This window comes from Panthera tigris, chromosome D2 (genome assembly GCF_018350195.1).
Source record: "Panthera tigris isolate Pti1 chromosome D2, P.tigris_Pti1_mat1.1, whole genome shotgun sequence".
Taxonomy (NCBI): domain Eukaryota; kingdom Metazoa; phylum Chordata; class Mammalia; order Carnivora; family Felidae; genus Panthera; species Panthera tigris.
In genome coordinates this window covers 82,296,574-82,315,418 of record NC_056670.1, presented here as the reverse complement: position 1 = coordinate 82,315,418, position 18,845 = coordinate 82,296,574, and the positions used below count along the sequence as shown (strand labels likewise).

The window sequence follows — 18,845 nt, the reverse complement described above, 5'->3', positions numbered from 1 at the left end:
CAAGTGGATTTTTTCCAACGTCACACTGGAAATGGCTTTTCCAAGTTCGTTATAAAAAGGAGGCTCCCCAGGCTACGTCTGTGCGCTCTTGAGCCAAGGCCAGCCCTCGTGGGAGGCACTGGGTCTCTCTCTGGCGCCCCGGCCCTCCTCCCGCGGCTGGCTGAAGCCAGCTGGCCCTTGGGGTCACAGCTGAGCAGTCTCCTGGCCAGGAAGCTGCCCCACTGGCTTCCTGGGTTTGGCTTTCCTTGTGCCGCCGGGATCCCGGTCCCACCCTCCCCCCGCCCGCCGTCCTAGGTACATCTCCACCAGACAGTGGGGCCATACGTGTTTGTTCCCCGGCCCCCAGGACTCAGTGGGCACAGAGCTGCACTCAGCCAACATCTGCTGAAGGAGGAACCCCCTAGTGACCCAGACTCATCTATGCAGCATGAACCACTCCTTCCAGCCCCTGCAGCATTACCCTCTTTAAAAAAAGAAAAGAAGGAAAGAAATAAAGAAAGAAAGAAGAAAAGAAAAAAGAAAGAAAGAAAGAAAGAAAGAAAATGAAAAAAGAAAGAAAAGAAAAAAGAAAGAAAGAAAGAAAGAAAGAAAGAAAGAAAGAAAAAGAAAGAAATCTAACAAAAACTCATGACTTAATGAGTCAAGTCCCCCGCTTTCCCTGTTTTTTTTTTTTTAATTTTTTTTTAACGTTTTATTTATTTTTGAGACAGAGACAGAGCATGAACGGGGGAGGGGCAGAGAGAGAGGGAGACACAGAATCGGAAGTAGGCTCCAGGCTCCGAGCCATCAGCCCAGAGCCCGACGCGGGGCTCGAACTCACACGAGATCACGCGAGATCACCCGAGATCGTGACCTGAGCCGAAGTCGGACGCTCAACCGACTGAGCCACCCAGGCGCCCCCCGCCCCCGCCACTTTCCCCTTTGGGTGGGTGGGAGACACCACTCTCTCCAGTTCGTCTCCAAAACGGGGCTAGGACAGCGGCGAAGACCGTCCCCCTGGGCAGATCCCCTCATTCAGCGGGGAAAACAGGTGAAACGTGAGAGGTCTTCTGGGAGTCTTAGTTCTTTCTCAGATACGAAGTCCGAGAAAATCATCAGGTGCAGGGCCAGGTGAGACACTACCCAACAGGTATGAGAGGGAGGCCACAAAATAACTCCCTGCAAGGCTGTGAGGGTCCCTGAGCCGCTTACAGGACCCCCCCCCCCCACCTGGCCTGGGGTACATGTGCGAGAAGCCACTTGGTCCCCCATGGAAAGGCTGAGGCCGGCTGACCCGTCCTGGCTGCCTCCGTGGGGACGCTGTTCTCAGGGGGACTCGGGCACAGAATGTCCTATTAAGTGATCAAGAACCAAACGCTGAGGATGAGTGTTTCAGCAAGGATGGCCATCAGGAAGTCAGAGCCCCGGGGCCGTGGCCGTGCGTGGCCGGGAGCTGAGGAGATCCTGTATGAAAATGAACTTGGGGGTGGGAAGGTGGAGTCAAGTCTGCCCTGGGTCTCGGGAGCTGACAGCCAGTGTGAGCCTTCTCCCTAACCCTGCTGGCTTCCGGCAGGCCTGCCCTCCTGGCTCGAATTCCTGCCACCACATCACCGCCAACAGGCAGGCGCCCAGAACCGCCCATCTGCCCACACCGGCCTCTCAGGGGGCCTCAGCCCAGGAGGGGAAGGATTCCTTCCCCCAGAGAGGAGGGGGGCTTTGGGAAGCCCGAGTCGGAGGGCGCCACTGCTTCCATTTACTGTCCATTAAAAACCCGGTGACAGAAGACAGGAGAACGTGTCTTCTGAGTGACGGAAGACAGGAGAACCCGGGAGCCCCAGCAGCTGTGCCAAAGGAACACAGAACCGCAGGGAGACGACCAGGCGCTCAAGAGCGAGAGCTGAGCCTCACGGCCACGGAGGGCGCCCAGCGCGAAAATAAGACGAACGGCGGAGGCACCTGCCCTGGGCACCTGTGGTTGAGGGAGAAGGGAGCAGAGAATGGACAGTGGTCATTCGCTGAGATGTCACAAGCACGACAGATCTGGAGGGACGGGGACAAAGCAGAACGGAGCCAGCTCCCAGCGGCTGCCCTCCGACCAGACACAGAGTCCGTCTCTTTACCTCCCGCCATGCAGGGCGGAGCGGGGCCACCACCACAGGGAGCGGGAGGCAGGGAGCCCGCAGCGGCAGGGAACGGTCTTGTAGAGCCGAGAGGACCTGGATGCGGAAACCCCCTGCTACGGCTTCTCCCGGTGAGGGCGTCGGACCCCGGGGCCTGGGGACAGGCTACTGGGGAAGCACCCGCCGTCCCTGCTACGGCAGGGCCCCGGATCTCTGATGGGACTCAGGCCCCTCCGGCCAGGCTTGTTCCCGCCTCCTGGAGGGCAGGCCCTGCTCACTAGGGCGTCCTCAGGATCGTATTCGTTTTCGGCTGTCAGAGCCAGGTTCGTTCTGAGTATCTTGGCACTGACGAGGGACAAAGGGGACGAGGGACGAAAGGCACCTGCACACAGTGATACTGATGCTTGGAACCGGCCACCCCGGAGTTCGGCAGAAGCGGCACAGAGACTCAGTTTCACGAAGCATGGGCAAGAACGGGAGCGGCTGACGGGACCCCCAGCTGCGGCCGCACGGCATGGGCCTCCACCCCTTCCCCTCTCCAGGGCACCTGCTGGGAGGAACTCGTAGGCCCGGCAGGTGTAATCCCAAGGATGCCACCTCACTCGACGCACAGATGCTCCAACGTCCCTCAGCTCCCAAGCGGCAGGTCCAGGAGTCTATCCCTGGCCGGATGACAGGGGCCTCCCCTTTGGCCCCCAAACTGTCTTCAGGTTCTAACTGAGCACCCACCGGGAGGATGGGGAGTTTGGCCTGGAGCACTGCTCACCACTGTGCCTTTGTCTTCAAAAGCAGAAAGGGCACAAGCCAGTCAACCAACCTGAAGTCCGAGGCCTTTTCTCGTACGTGACTTTCTGCACCAGTGGCCACGCTGGGCAGGCAGACATAAGCCCCAGAGGGAGTTAGCCCACCTTCAGAGTCGAGTCCCGGGCCCCTCCAGGACTGTCCCTCCCACTGCAGACCAGGAGATCGCAGCTGGGAGGGGGGACGCCCTGCCCTGGACAGCTGCTCCTGGCCACTATTGGCTGTTCCTGGGCCACGGCCCCCAGCCCCTCTGAGCCTCGCACACTCATGTAGAAAGACTTGGTGGGGGGGCTCTCCATAGAAGCATGGTTTCCATCTCTGTCCCCAGAGGTGACCTGGGGTCTGCGGGGGCAGTGAACCTGCCAGAGCCCCAGTAGCACCATCAACCTGGCCCCTCGGCTTTTGTCTGTTTTAAGAATTGGGGAACCCCCTCAGACGCTGCTGACGGACGGGTCCTGCTGCCACAGAGTGGGCTGAATGTCCCTCTGGCTCTCACCCCCAGGGATCCCCCAAGCTGTCACTAGTAATTGTGTTCACAGCGGGCAGGGGGGGTGCTTTCACTACGCCCCTACCTGCCCTTCTGCCCACCTTGGGACCGGCCCAGCCATGAGGGTGAGTACTCCGGGGGCCCCGGCCCGACATACCTGCAGTGGACCACTATGGGCCCAGCATGGGCGGGGTTGAGGGCCTTCACTTTCTTCAGGAACTTCAGCATCCCGATGGGGGTGAAAGGCACTCCAAAGTCGGGCCAGCTGGTGAAGTGCAGCTGGGAGACCAGCCGCGGGGCTTTGCAGCCATCGGGGAGCTGCTGCGGAGAAGGGGGACACGTGAGTGGGGGAACAGCGCCTGCCCCTCCCCCAGCATCACGTCCTGAGGATGCTCGCCGCCCCCACCCCTGCCATCTAGGCCCCAGGCCGCCGTGGGTCCACCGGCGGCACGATGGCTGCTCGCGGGGTCCGCACAGCAGGACCCACGGCACCCGGCCCAGGCCCCCGGCAGCCAGACGCATCCCTGAAGCCGACCCTGGAGTTCACAGACCCCACTCGTGAGCGGGGAGGCCACATCCGGGTCTGCCTGCGTAACTGCCAGCAGCCAACACTTTCGCTCCCCAGAGGCTCAAGATTGAGGGGAAAGATGTGGCTGGCCCATTACGGGAGACCCCACCCCACCAGCCCCGCTCAGAGCCTCTCAGGTTTCCTCCCCCACAAAGGCCCATGGGTGCGGTTCTCTGGCCAGATCATGGAAGGCTGGATAGTGTATGTGGAAGTGCCTTTGTGTGTGTGTGTGTGTGTGTGTGTGTGCATCAGTGTGTCCGGGAGGGACACAAGCAGGGGAGAGTAAACACCATCACCATCAAGCTCATCCTCTTCCCTTCTTTGCTGTGGCTTCTAGGAACCTCAGACTCCTATTCTGCCATCTGACTATGCCAATCCCTCCACCTTTGACTCCTGATTGCATGATCTTCTGGTTTTCATATATCTTAAATCTCTATTTCATCTGCTTTGTCCACAGGCATCTGTGCCTTACATTTTTCTAGGCAGGGATGGAGTAGGGACAAGTAGGAAATAAAGGCAAAAAATACTGAGCAGGTGACAGATCAACTTTTGAGACTGTTAAAAAAAAAACCTCACTTCTTCACTTCAGTGTGTGACATGACATCATGCGACTGAGTGGGGGACCCCAAACCCCGTGCCCCCGTGCAAGTGACCCGCCTTCTTCCACCCAAAACAGTGACTGGGGCCCAGGAGCATCCAGAGCTGTCTGAAGACTAGGGGTGCACCTGTCTCCTCCCCTGTAGACCCGACCTCAGTCCACGAAAGCCCAAACCCGCCCCCACCCCCACCCCCGCACTTCCTCCCGACTCAGCCCCCCCTCGGCCAGAGCTGCTCCAACACTGCGGGGAGGCTGTGGTGGGGGTGAGGCTCTTCATGCTAAAAATAATGACACGTGTATTTATTCTTGACCCTGCTCTCTCAAAGGGTTGCCTTTCCAGAAAGTTGGTAACTCAGAACGCTTACCGACTGTATGCAGAACTTCCGGATGGTGTAGTCGACCAGAACCACACAGTCCTCCACGCACACGCGGATGTTTCCGTAGGTCCAGCATCCCTGGTCCGGCCAGTACTGATAGCATTTCTCCTACGTGGGACAGTTGAAGAGAAAGAAATAGGTCTGGGGCGCCCGGGTGGCTCAGGCAGTTGAGCGTCTGACTCTTGGTTTCAGCTCAGGTCATGTCACGGTTTGTGGAATCGAGCTCTGTGTTGGCCTCTGTGCGAGGAGCCTGCCTGGGACTCTCTCTCTCCCTCTCTCTCTCTCTGCCCCTCCCCTGCTCATCCACATACACTCTCTCTCTCAAAATAAATAAATAAACTTTAAGAAACAGTAAATAAGTCTGTGTGTGCCCTTCAGGCACATCAGCACCCTCACCCCCTCACCCCCCCATCAACACAGGGCCTCACACACACCAGGTTCCTTCAGACAGTTCCGGAGCTGGGAAAGAGCACTAGGAGGTGTGGAAGCTGGGAGACTGAGGCCACAAAACAGCCCTGAGCCTATACCTGGGCCCCTGTCTGCTTTCGACACCAACAGAGGCTGGGCCTCACGGGAGGACGGCGTGTCCCCAAACGCTTCCCACTGGACTCAGCAGGGTGTCCTTCGGCTCGCGGAGGACAAAGCTGGCCAGCCCACCGCGGAAGAGGGGTCAGCTTAACGCTCCCCAATTATCTCCGCCTAGGACAAGGCAGATGCAGAAATCTGCAGAGGACGGGCACCCCGCCACGCAGAGCCCCACCTCTTTACCTTCGCTCCCTCGGAGCTACAAATGGCTCCATCCGGGGACAGAGCGCAAGGGGCCTAAAGGGCAACAGTCTTCCGTGAACACGGGGCACAGGAGTGTGTGAGGACCCACCTATGGGGGCCCAGATGTGCTCAACAAGCCTTCTAAACGTCGGACAGACAGGGTGCCTGGGTGGCTCAGTCAATTAGGCATCCGACCTCGGCTCAGGGCATGATCTCACGGTTCGTGGGTTCGAGCCCCGCGTCGGGCTCTGGGCCAACAGCTCGGAGCCTGGAGCCTGCTTCGGAGTCTGTGTGTGTGTCTCTCTCTCTGCCCCGCCCCCACTCACACTCTATCTCTTTCTCTCTCTCCAAAATAAACATCAGACAGTTTATTCTGGAAGCTGCCCACAAGTGGCACAGCTAATAAGTCACGAGGATTAATAGTCTTATGAAACAAGGCAGCCTGGCACTTACCAGGCCCGGCATTTATATTACGACATTGCAGGACAACTTCCCCTCCCTACTCCAGGGCATCTCTGAGGTGCCTTGAAGAGAAACAGTTACCCAAAAGTGCTAATCTGGGCCAGTCCTGGCTTCCTGGGGACCCTCCAGGACCTCCTGAGATTCTCCCCTTGAAAGACTCTGGCCCGGGGCCCGAGGGCTGGTTCCGAGGCCCCCACAGGGCTGTGGGTGTGGACACTTCTCCACCCTCTGACCTCTGGTCTCACCCGACGCCCAAGGTGCCCTCCCTCCGGTCAGATCACGAGAAGTCAGGGCGACCGCATTTCACAACGTTCAGCCAAGATGTTGAAGCCGGGAGACAACGAGAAGGGTAAGCACTTAAGAAAAGGGAACTCTACTGAGAAATGGTCTCATCTGAAATGGTCAAAATCAAGATACAGAAGAGGCCGGCTCTGAGTCACAAAAATGGAAAAATCCAGTAGGAGGCTTCAGAGAAAGATCGGAGATAAATGTCGAGTAACATGACGACGGCGGCGGGGGGGGGGGTGCAGGGGGGGGGGTGTCTGAGTCTCCCTGGGTCGCATGTGTGTAAACAAGCCCCCTCCCCCACCCCCTTGCAAGTGGCAGCTGTGGGGCCGCGGGTCCCAGGGGACCCAGGGCTCCCGCGAAGCTTTGGGGGCCGGGTCCTGCCAAGGCATCTGCTGAGAGTGTGGGAAGGGTTCAGGGCTCCTGCCTGGAACCCCCCGTCTCCTGTCACTCTTTCCATCCACAGGACAGGATTCGCCCCATGAGGGTGACCCTTTCCAGCTCTGTCCCAACCGCCCTGGTAACAAAACAAAAACTCCATCCTACTCAACCGGAAACAGTGACTGGAGGCTTTTTCCTGTGCTTTTTGGAAGGCATAAAACAAACCAGTGATGGTGGCACGGGGGGAGGGGAGGATTCTGCCTGAGGGCCAGTGTCTGCCTAGGGCCTCAGCTGAGCTGCCCCAGCAGGCCGCCTACTTCCATCCCGGGGGACAGCCCTTCCCCTTTCCCTTCCCCAGAGCCCAGCTGCCTGGGGGTCCCCTGCCACTGTGCGAAGACAGGGCCAGGGTGGAGACCAGCACCGTGTGGGGACATGGCAGGCCCAGACAGGGACCAGGAGGACAGACGTCTCCCACCACACAGAGCCTTCCTCGCCCCCGGCCAGCCCCCCCTTGTTCTGGGCCTCAAGCTGGAACATGCTAGAACAGCGTCCCCCTGTCTGGCAAGCCTCCTTCTAGCCTGCGATTCTTTCATGCTGGTGAACACTCACTTCTGAAAACCCAGGCCCTGCTTTCGGCAGAGAAACCCTCCCCAGGCCGCCTGCCTCAGACTGTCACCGGAGACCCCAGCCCGAGACCCCAGCCCAGTTCCCTGACCCATTGCCAGCGGTTCTGGGGGCACTAGAGGTGCGAGCCCAGCCGAGTACTCCTGGCTTTATGATCACGTCACCCTGCCCCCGGAGCTTCTCTCGGGCTGGATTTGGTCAAGTTCCCTCCAGCCTTTCAGACATGGTGCCACTCCTGCCCCCACCCTGACCTACACCCAAGGGGGACTGCTCCTCCCTCTGGGGTCCCCTCCTTCCTGCTCTAGAAACCACCATCACGCCTTGCTCTGCCTTATGCAATACGGGTCTGTGCCCCTTAGGTAAAAAGTCAATGGCTGGAAGGCAGGAGAATGGCTCCACGTGCCCCACCCCCCTTCCCCGGTGCCCCAGCCCCAGATGCCCCGCCCCTCCAGTGTCCCAGCCCCAGATGCCCCACCCCTTCCCAGTGCCCCAGATGCCCCGCCCCCTCCCAGTGCCCCAGCCCCTGAAGCCCCGCCCCCCAGTGCCCCAGCCCCAGATGCCCCGCCCCCCCAGTGCCCCAGATGTCCCGCCCCCTCCCAGTGCCCCAGCCCCTGAAGCCCCGCCCCCCCAGTGCCCCAGGCCCAGGCCCCTAAGTCCTTGTCTGCCTGGCTCACTTGGCCCTCCCTGCTCATCAGGCCTTTACTCTCCGTTATTTTTTATGTCACCTCCTGGCACAGTTTATGTTTATTTGCTTTCTGTTTGGCGCCTGCCCCTCCCAGCGGCACTTAAATCACAGGAGGCGGGGTTTGTGTGCTGCCCCCTGCACACTCCCCTGCCGCCGCCTGTCCAGCAGAGCAGACCAGGAGGAGTATCTGTCCCCTTAGGACGTGAATCCACTTGACCTTCTTTATAGAGGCTTCAAGTTCCTCTGGTGTCCGTGCATTACGTTTTAAATTAGAAGTAGCTAATTAAATCCACATTCCTTCAGTAAACCTTGTGTTTCAAATACAGTTCTCTAGTCTGGATAATAAGCAGGAAATCCACTTTTATTGGTCGGCCGAGGCCCACCGTAGCGTATGCCCAGCACGCTGAGCCTCTGAGTGCTGAGCTGCACACGGCCAGCACCGGAGAGCAGCCAGGCTGGGGCTGGGGTGGGGGGCTCTCCGCTGAAGAAAGAACTAACCCTGTGACATTTGCGTGTCGCCGCCTAGAGCAGTGAGATGCTTGGAACACAGAATATTTGTTTCGCGATAAAAATGCTGTGAGCCCCTCGTGTTTTGTTTTTTTTTTTTTCGTCTTTTTCTGCAGCGATAAGAAGGGAGAGGGATAGGAAAAGGATGTGGTGAGCACACCCCCAGCCAAGCCCCAGAAGCTTAAAGAGTAGAGTCTGTGAGTCAGAAGGCTTGGCTCACCTCCTTCCTTTCTTTCAGGTTCGTCAACATGACAATGGTTGCAGACTTCTGTTCCCAGATCATTCTCCAGAAGTCATTAACTGTCTCCTGTTTAGGGCCTGTATGCAGAGGAGGAGCCCAAAGTCAGACCCGAAGAGGGTCTCTGGCCCCTGTCACCCTGGCCTTGGGGCCCTGGGACCGGGCTCCTCCCAGGCACAGAAGGGCCAACTGGCCCACGGGGGAAGGGGTGCGGCCTCCCCGCCCCACCGCCCACACTCCTGGCCACCCCCTGGGGCTGGGATGTCCTTGGGGAGGCACAGAGCAGCGTCCAGGGGGTGACCCCATTCGCAGGCAATCAAGGGTATTCAGATGAGGCTGGGGTCTGAGCCTGCCTGTCCAGAGTGCCGTGCGGCCGCTCAGGGGGCCCCTCAAAGCCTCGGCACGCCAGCACCCGCTCCAGAACTGCACGAGGGTCTGTGTGTGCGCGACAGACAGACGCAGACAGAGACGCAGACGGGCTGCGGGCCGACCCACTCACCCTCCACGTCTAACCCCCTTCCCTCATCTCTCAGCTGCCCTGCAGCTGGCGATGATTCAGTGCCGTCCAGCGGGGTGTGGGCTGAGGTTCCTGGGGAGCGGTCTGAACCAAAGACAAAGCGTCCCCAGAAGAAAGTCCTCTGCCCTTTGCCCTCCTTCCTGCCTGAATGCAGACACAGGGCCTGGAGGCGCAGCCATTTTGTGACCCTGAGGGAGACAGTGACATGCCGTGGAGGGCGGAGCAGGAAGATCAAGAGGTCCCTCTCCTTTGAGCCACTGCCTGGGCCCCGGGCTGCCCCCCCCTCTCACGGGAGAGAGACTCCTCTATCTGTGTCAGCTGATGTCTGTCGGGTTCTCTGAGGCTGTACTCTGGGTGTATGCGTCTGTGTGCTTCCCTATTTCCTAAGAGATGTACATTTTTAATAAGCTCTCAAGTGATTCCGACGTGCGCTGAATTTGGGGACCTGTTGTCGGAAAGACTGTCGCCTGCGAGGGAGGAAGCCCGCGAAAGCCGCTGTGGGCTCCACGTCCCCAGCCACCTCTGGGCTGACGGATGGCAGGTCAGACCTCGTCCGTGCAAAGTGGATCGTGTGCAAGGTGAAGGGCGCCTGCAAGGCGCCCTGGGGGTTAAGGCCTTGATCTGATAAGCGACTCCCTCCCTTCCCCAACCGCCTGGAAACAACCACAACTGGGAGCCACACCCGAGCTCGGCCAGCTGAGAGAGGTTCAGGGTTGTCTAATGAAAGAATCAGCACGTTCAAATGATAACCGTTAACCTACTGGGTGCCCTGTCTTTGCACCATGCATGTGAGGGAACAGGCATGTGTCTGTCTGTCTGTCTGTCTGTCTACACGCATGCTTTGCGTGGATGTACGTCCAATGTGCCGGCTACACCTACTTATAAATGATGACACCCTCCCCTGGCTGCCCGACCGCGGAAGGGGGACCTGGGCTCTCGGGCTCCAACTCGTCTGTTCTTTTGAAGCTCTGTTTGTACAACACGCTTCGTCATCTCGTGGGGCAGAGCTTTGCGAACGAAGGCACAGAATGACCCGAGAAGGCCTGCTGAGAGGCAGATGTGAACGTAGCACGTCTGAGCAGCTCCCAGGACATGCTGACACTCGGGGTCAATGCAGCGCCAGCCTCGAATCGCAAGGCTCTGTGAGATTCGGGACACCCCCGCGTGGCCTGTGCTCAGGGACAGCTTGGACAGACTGCAAACAGGCAACACAGACGGGGCCGTACAGGAAGCCCAGGGGAAGCCTCGGGATTCCTGGCAGCAGATAAGGACCAGGTAGCCTCCCACATCATGTTACCAAAATCCCGTTTTGAAAAGAACAGCAAGAAGCTTACCTTGAGCCGCTATGAATTTATTCTTCTCCTTGTAACCCTAGAAACATAAAATCAGGTTTGTAATTCTTCCTCGCTTTCTTGGCTGAAGGCGTTTGCCGTTGTGGTTTGGAAAGTAACGCGTATCAACCACGAGAAAGTTGGAAAACACAGAAATAAGAAGAAAACTCACTAGTCCTTTCGGAGCCAGGGCTACTTTTGTTGGCCCCGCCGTAGATTTTTCCTGGGAATACTTTCCCAGTCGCACACGCACACACACAAGCAGACACACGTTCAGATACTTTGAACTGGTTAGTAAGTACAAATTCTCCTATGTTGTATTTTTATGATAATTTTATAATTTATATTAAACGGTATTTTAAGGTTCACTTAAAGTGAACGCTTAAATCTTTTTTTCTTTATGTTTATTTTTGAGAGAGAGAGACAGAGAGAGAGAGAGAGAGACAGAGAGAGGAAGAGAGATAGACTGTGACCTGGGGAGGGGCAGAGAGAAGAGAGAGACAGAATCTGAAGCAGCCTCCAGGCTCTGAGCTGTCAGCACAGAGCTGGACGCGGGGCTCGAACTCACGAACTGTTACATCATGACTGGAGCCGAATTCGGGTGCTTAACCGACTGAGCCCCCGGGCGGCCCAATTAAAATGAATTCTTAATCCATTGCATTATGGTTCTACCATAGTTTGTTTAACTGATCCCTCTTGTCCTATTTGGTCAGTAATGTAACGAATGCTGTAACAAACATCTTTGTGCTTATCTGTTTCTTGAAAATGAATCCCTGGACAGATGCTAATTCAAAAGCCCCGGGCGACTCTGTGCTCTCTGCGCAGTGGCCAAGCTGCCCAGGAAGGTTGTGACCCGGCCCCAGAGAGGAAAGTCACGATTCACACTGAGTCCCCAAATGGTGCAGGTGTGTGCATCAGGCCCGGCCGGGGACAGGAAAACGGCAGACTTACATCTATGTACGAAGCGTTAATATAGTCTGAACAGGGGGCTCCATCCACTTGGCTCAGAATCACCCTGGAATGATCATCTGTTTAGAAGAAAACAAAAAACCATGATATCAGGATAAGGAAATCACACCTGCCATACATTTCTTCCATCTACAGCATTAAACACGGCACCTGACACAACCGGGTCTTGCGTGGTGATCACCGGGACAGAGGACGCGTCCTTTTCAGTGTCCTCATGAGCCCCTCTGTGTCATGAGGATGGGAATACACCTGTTTCACTGAATGAGCACTGCATCTCAGCACTGAGGACAGTGCCCGGCCCTAACCAGGTGTCCGGTAAGACCTGTGGGCTGACAGCAAAGGCATGAATTTCTGCGTCCAGGAGTGGGGGCTGCTGGGCCTCACATAGAAACAGAACAGCAGCACGTGCTGGGGCCCCGCAGTGAGATCACCATATTCTCCGAAACCCCAGCTGGGCCCCCGTGTTCACAAGGCCCTTGCGCACTGAGGAGAGCCCCGGACGGAAGGGCTGGGGTCCACGCTCCCGGGCTTTCCAGGGAAGGGACAAGCCGACTCCACACCCTGATCCCCATCCTTCCAGTCGGCCCTAGGGCTGGAAGGTGGGTGGAACTCACGCTGACCTGAGCTGGGCCTGGCGGGCCACCTGCCTGGAAGATTCTGGCCTGCTGTACAAGCAACTCTCTAGTGAGGGGGCTGACCACAGAGAGCTCTGTGTGGGTGTGTGATGTGTACTTCCTCCGTGTGGGGGCGGGTGGTGTGCAGGTGTGCGTGGTAGGTGGGGGTGCGGTGTGTGTTTTCTCTGTGTGCGTGGGTCTCGCGTGTATGTGTTTGTGGAGTGTGTGTGTGTGTGTGTGTGTGTGTGCACGTTTGGGGAAGTTTCAACCAGGGCCCCCACTGTGACCTTGGTGGGTCCTTGTCACTCCTGCCTTCATGGCCCCTTCCTCCATAAAAGAAAAAAGTAAACATTTTATTTTACAACTGTGTTATTAGTTAGTATAAAGCTTACTGTAACCAGACTGGATAATGGTGTTGTTTTTGTTTTTCTGATTTTAAAGGAAATCAGATGGTGTCATGGGCCCTTCAAAGTGTCATGGCCCCAGGCCTGGGTCTCCTACTTCTAGCTGTACAACAGCTAGCGGAAATACTGAGGATGACCAGACCGGGCCCAGGGCCAGGGTCAAGAGTCAAAGCTGCTCCAGGGGTGGCTCACATCACCCCGGGCACGGGGCTTGGGACAGAGTGAGCACTCCATATGTATTTACCGCGTTCTATCGTCCTGCTTTGTCCTGCTTTACCCCCTGCTTGTCCCCACAGGTCTGAAACTAACTGAGACGTGTGTGTTTGCGGGGTGGGTCTGCGGCAAAGGAGCTGTTGTCTTCCGCATTCTTGGAAGGCGCTGCTGACCTCAGACACCTGTTGACTAGACACGGTATCGCTGGGCCCGATCTATCCTGCCCCCAGCAGCAGAGGCCACTGAGGCTTTCAGGGAAAGTCATGGCTCATATGGGGCAGCCAGGGTGTCAAACCCCAAGCGTACAGCCCGATGGCCTCCTCTACGACACCCTCGTGCTCAGGGGCTGACAGCCCTAAAGCAGAGACGGCTCCGGCTGAGCATGTGTGAAGCCAGTTGAAAATAATTTGGAACCATCTACGCTTTGAGAACAGCTATAGAAAGCCGAGCGTAGAAAATAGCATTCTGGTTAGATTTAGAATCTTGCAGTTTTGGAGAGCTTCCTGTCTTTTTATTCTGAAAGTCACACTTCACTGTCAAAACATTATATTTTGAAATTATTGGCTGTTGCTGTTTTTTTTTCCCAGAGGATGCTGTCTCCCTACCAGTCACCAAGCTTTTCCGAAGCCCAGCCTCATGGACACGCCAGGCATCTTGTTCTCTGTCATCCAATCTCCCTGGAGCCATTTCCATGCCTGGGTCGAGGGGTTTCTTAAAAATCTAGTAAATTTAGGGGCGCCTGAGTGGCTCAGTTGGTTAACCAGCAGACTCTTGATTTCAGCTCAGGTCATGATCTCACAGTTTGTGAGACTGAGCCCCACATCAGGCTCTGTACTGTCTGCTTGGAATTCTTTCTCTCTGCCCCTCCCCCGCTCGCTCATGAGGACTCTCTCGCTCTCTCTCGTTCTCTCTCTCTCTCTCTCTCAAAATAAACTCACTTTCAAAGAATTTTAAATAAGGTTTTTAGTGAGTAAGAGGCAAATGGGGGCAGGACCCTAGAAAAGTGCTGGGGCTGGGTAGGTAGGTCCTCAACAGATACATTCAGTAGGTCAATGCATAAATTAAATTAATTAACGAAGCTAATTAGTCAAACTAATAGTAGATAAAAATACTAATTTGCAAATATCCCGATTTTTATTTGACACAAAATATTCCAAAGATCCCCAGCCTCCCCCCACGGTTCTCCTTTCCCTCGAGCTGCTCCAACCAAGCGGCTTGCCTCCCTCCTTCTCTGATAACCCACCCCAGATCCAGCGGCAAGCCCTCCCGATTGGACCCCCACTGCGTGTCCAGAGTCTAACCCTGGCCCAAGCCCCTCGTCACTGCACAGCTTCGTGTCCCATCTCCCTGCGGCTCCCTTGGCTGCCTACGCAAATGTGTTTTAGCCGAAAGACTATTTGGTTAATTTCTCATCGTAGTTGGATCATAGTCTTATAGGGGCCTTTGGAAAAAAAAAAAAAAAAAAAAGAGGTGTCAATCCTATGCTTGTAAAGTGCAAAAGAATTAATACTATTAAGTGCTAAGAGTCCAGAGACCACACAAATTGGGGGGACCACAGCTTCTTGTGCCCCTGAAGAGACAGACTTAATTCCAATCTTAAAAATGCCACTAAGTAGACTGAGGCCCACTGCACAGGCTGGCTCCCTTGCTTCTACGGAGGCTCTGTCTGAGAACAGGGAGATTCTCTGGCCTGGGGCTCAGGATTTAAACCCTTCCCGGCTGCCTTTCTGTTAGCCTGATGGGCAAAGCCCACAAGAGGGGTCCAGCTGAACAAAGAATACTGCAACCCTCCTTGGCCAGCTGACAGCTTGGAACATTCAGGTTTGTCCTGGCACCAAGGTGGGCTGTGAAAGGCACCCCCGGGGCGAAGCCTGTCCAGCCACATCCCTGGACAGATCTGTCAGCTATCTGGCCCGACGGCCTCCCTGGACCCCACACCCCGCAGCCCATGGCCCCGTTTAGCTGCTGGCGTTGCTAAGCCCTCCCACAAAGCTGCCAAATCTCTGCACGTTTCTCATTCTGTCATTTCTGCCCCTGGTCTGGGGGACCCACGGCTGGTGGCCAAGAGCACTGAGTCTGAGGTGCGGAGATGCCCAGGGCCGCTGGCAGCACAAGACTGCGGCTCAGGACTGGGCCCAGGAGCAGGCCCCCGCCAGCCTGTGCGGGGGGCACTCCCCTGGGCCCCTGGGCAGCCCAGGTCTCAACATCGAGCGCAGGCTTGGTGGCCAGACCCACGACAACAGAGGTGGCCTGAGCCCGCTGTGGGAGACGGCCACCTAGACCTCCCTGGACAAGCGCCAAGCAGCGGTGCTGGCCCGGGCCCTCGTCCCCTCGTCCTGGGACTGTTATGCTGCCCGGACAGGTACAGTCCCCAGGAGCTACAAAGGAATGTTGAGTTTACTCCACACGCTACCAATCATGCAGAAAAAGTAAAGTCTTACTGGGAAGGATGTTGGGATATCTGTTTTTTTCTCTATTTTCTTCTTTATTAGCCAGTTCAAAAGTTCCTTGTATGTGTCCAGATGGCAACGACTAGAAGAAAATACACAGTTAGCACTAAACGTGATGAATCCGAACACAGCATTTACGTCCACTTCGCTAACGGGCACAGGAATTAAGGAAACCCCGGCCTAGCAAACTACGTGCAGTCCACCGCCCTCCCTGCCCGGCGGGCTGTGCCAGGGGCCAGGCAGACACGTGAGGAAGACACAGGCCCGCCTGCCCTCAGGGCGCTCTCGCCAGTGGGCCAAGTGAGCTGTGGACGTGGTGACGACCCCACCGTTGGGCCCTCAGCTGCATGAAGGCGGGGACTTGTCTGTGCACTGTCACCAAAGCCCTGGGAGCCACAGGTCCTGCCCCGGAGCAGGGACTCCACGGATACTTACAGACTGAGCACAGGAGAACTCTGGAGCAGGAGAGGGCAGAACAAGGGCACGTTGCGGAGGGGCTGTGGAGGCCAGCTGTGCCCGTGGGGCTGGGCTCGGGGATGGGCAGAGGATGTTCGAGCAGCTTAGATGTGGGCCTCCTGCTTGAGAGGCCGCGCGCTCGCGGGCCAGCGGGTAAGGTCCAGCTGGCCTCTTGTGGGAAGCCCAGACTCCAGCCCCAGCCCGGATCAGCGCAAGATCCCCAGGGGTCCTGTGTGCGCACCTGGCTTCAGGAACTCTGCCCTATCCCCCCCGCCGCCTCGGATGAGGACACCGACGTGTGAGACGCTAGCTAGCACCCTGTGACTGATGTGTGGCTCCGTGGACACGAACCCGGCTGACCCTGGGCTCCCTGACTTCTACTGATTCTAGTCGTCCCCCCGCATTCGCTGGCTGCTGGGACGCCCTCCGCACGTAGGCAAGCCCCGTGCAGTGCACTGTAGGAAAGAGCCTTTTGAACCCCCAGATCACGGCCTTCAACGTTAACCTCAACGTTGACTGGACTGGGGAGGGGACACTGGAATTCGAGGAACGAGTGTCAATATTTACCAAGCCGCTGAGATGTGCCAGGCACTGGAGGAGTGGGTCACCTGCCCCAGGCCATAGCTCGACCTATTACAAGAGGACACTAGCATCACCCGTTTTCCAGATGAGGAAACTGGCCCCCAAGGCTGCTGGAGATTTGTCCAGGTTCACCTGGCTGGCAAGCGGCAGGCACCGGGGGAGACCTTCAGTCTGGCCTGGAGCTGGCCACCAAGACTCCCCTTCTTCAAGTGTGAAGTCCCCGGAAGACGGGGGCAGACCTCACAAGTGCTGCGCGGCCCTAGGCTTATTCACACCATGAGTCACGAGGGCCGGACTCACCGCCCACAGGGGCCCAGAGCCTCCCTCTTCTGGGGCGGGGGGCTTCTCCCTCGCAGACTGAGCCCCTGCCAGCCAGTGAACTCTTTCTTTTGTTTTCAGTTCACCAAACTGGACGGCCACAGGCAGAGAGCCTGGTGGGTGCCTTGGGGTCAATGCCTTCTCTACCCAAAATTCTTGGTTCTCTCTCTCTCTCTCTCTCTCTTTTTGTTAATGTTTATTTATTTTGAGAGACAGAGGGAGACAGAGCATGAGCAAGAGAGGGGCAGAGAGAGGGAGACACAGAATCCGAAGCGGGCTCCAGGCTCCGAGCTGTCAGCACAGAGGCCGACGTGGGGCTTGAACACACAAGCGATGAGATCACAACCTGAGCCGAAGTTGGACGCTCAACGGACTGAGCCACCGAGGCGCCCCTCACAATTCCTGGTTCTTATCAAAGCTGTCTTGACACTGATTTTCTGGACCTAACCTAAACAGAGAACCTGTGGCAACATTCTACAGACTTCTCTCTTTCTATACTCGAAAGCTTTTTTGTCCTCACCCCTGAGAATAAAAACGAGGTATAACACTGTAATGGTGGGCGCATGATGTCATGCGTTTGTCTGAACCCACACAACGTACCACACTGGAACCCCAGCTCTGGACGTTGGTCAGTTAATGACAATGAGTCAACATCAGTTCTCATTTGGAACACACGTAGGGTGTGAACATGGGACACTGTTGATTCGGGATACTGTGGGCTAAGGGGGAATGCTGTCTCTATGCCCAATCTTTCCCTAAGCCTAAAACGGCTCTAAAAATTAAAATCTATGCAAATGATTAATTGAAAAAGAAAAAAAGAACCCAAGAAACCTCGGAAGGTGGGGTGGCTACGGTGCGGTATGTGGGGAGGTTGGAGGGTTAGGTGTCGAGGGGGGACCCAGCTCTGCCCATTCCCGCAGTGGCCTGAGACCCGGGATATGAAGTTGGGGTGGCGATCCCGGCTTTTTGGGCTGTGTGGGGGGCCACTTGGGGTGAGGCCAGGTGCTCTGTGTAGAAGGCATATCTCCGTCTCCAAGCGCACAGAATGACTCCCACCCCTCACTTTGTCCCGCTGTCAATCTGCCTGCAGACTCGAATCTCCGAGCTGCTCAGTGGGCACAGGGGAAACGGGGCAGCACCCGGGGAGGGCTCTGCCGCGACCGGGTCACCCCCACAGCGCTGAGCGGGAGCCGTGCAGGTAGTGATCCATCAATAAATACCTGGCGATTGAATGTGCAATTACATAAATTGGCCGAACAGGGTCGGCTGGTGTGCTTGCTCGCTGGAGGTAGGATTTCATCTCGGTGGGCACACACAGGAGCCACAGGTCACGTCCCTGCCCCTTCCTCCCTGCTCTGCAGTGCTGGGCAGGTGGTAGCCAATGAGAAGAACAGAGAGCAGCCGGGTGTGGGCTGGTCCAGCATGCTCCAGGGGTCGGGTCTGGCTCACGCCTCCCCTGCGCCTTTCTACAACACGCATGCTAGGGCTGGGGCAGGGCCCCTGAGCTGGACAGACTCTGTCTGGGGAGGGGGTGTTCCTGCCCTGAATGGCGCTCACTGGCCGGGGTTTCACTGGGAGGCCTGGGAGAGCCTCTGCTGGGATGGCACTCTATCATGGCGGGCAGAGACTGTGAGACTGGATGTCCCCAGGAGTCGTCCTAAAATGCATGGCAGCCCCAGACGCCTCTCCTGCAGACCCTGGGCGAAGCTGGGCACACATCTGCCTCTTTTACGTGTTCGGACAATCCTACGGGGACAGGCAGCGTCCTTCTGGTACAGGCGAGCAATCCGAGGCAGGCAGAGGTGGAATCAATGGACCAAGCAAGCACCCCAGGCTGGTAAGAGGCAGGCCGGCCAGCATTCACGCCTCGACCATGCCACCGAAGTGACCCAGGGCCAAACTCCTTCAGCTCACAGATGCTCTGGGTCGGCAATACACAAACGTCCAAACTCGTTTTGAGACTCATCTGTCCCTTTCATCGTCTCTGGGACTGGAACTCAGGACATCAGGCGAGGAGGAGGAAGAGGGGAACAGCTGTCTAACTCAAGCGGGGTCATCACAGAGCCAAGAGTGGGCGGGTCCTGGAAGTCTCCAGGGCGCTTAGGAGACAG

The 18,845-nt window shown here is 57.0% G+C and overlaps 1 protein-coding gene across 8 annotated transcripts in view; it reads right to left on the bottom strand.

The window, feature by feature from the left end:
• Nucleotides 1-18,845, bottom strand: part of PTPRE (protein tyrosine phosphatase receptor type E) — a 162,434-nt gene that overhangs the window by 15,061 nt on the left and 128,528 nt on the right. For 7 of the 8 annotated variants that reach the window (XM_042959885.1, XM_042959883.1, XM_042959884.1 and 4 more), the window contains 6 exons: nucleotides 15,370-15,460; nucleotides 11,680-11,756; nucleotides 10,732-10,768; nucleotides 8,863-8,960; nucleotides 4,919-5,038; nucleotides 3,545-3,708 (listed from right to left, as the gene is read on the bottom strand). In XM_042959885.1, coding sequence (XP_042815819.1) covers nucleotides 3,545-3,708; nucleotides 4,919-5,038; nucleotides 8,863-8,960; nucleotides 10,732-10,768; nucleotides 11,680-11,756; nucleotides 15,370-15,460 — 587 coding nt within the window. The remainder of the gene's footprint in view (nucleotides 1-3,544; nucleotides 3,709-4,918; nucleotides 5,039-8,862; nucleotides 8,961-10,731; nucleotides 10,769-11,679; nucleotides 11,757-15,369; nucleotides 15,461-18,845) is intronic. The other variant, XM_042959882.1, reaches the window with a different exon arrangement.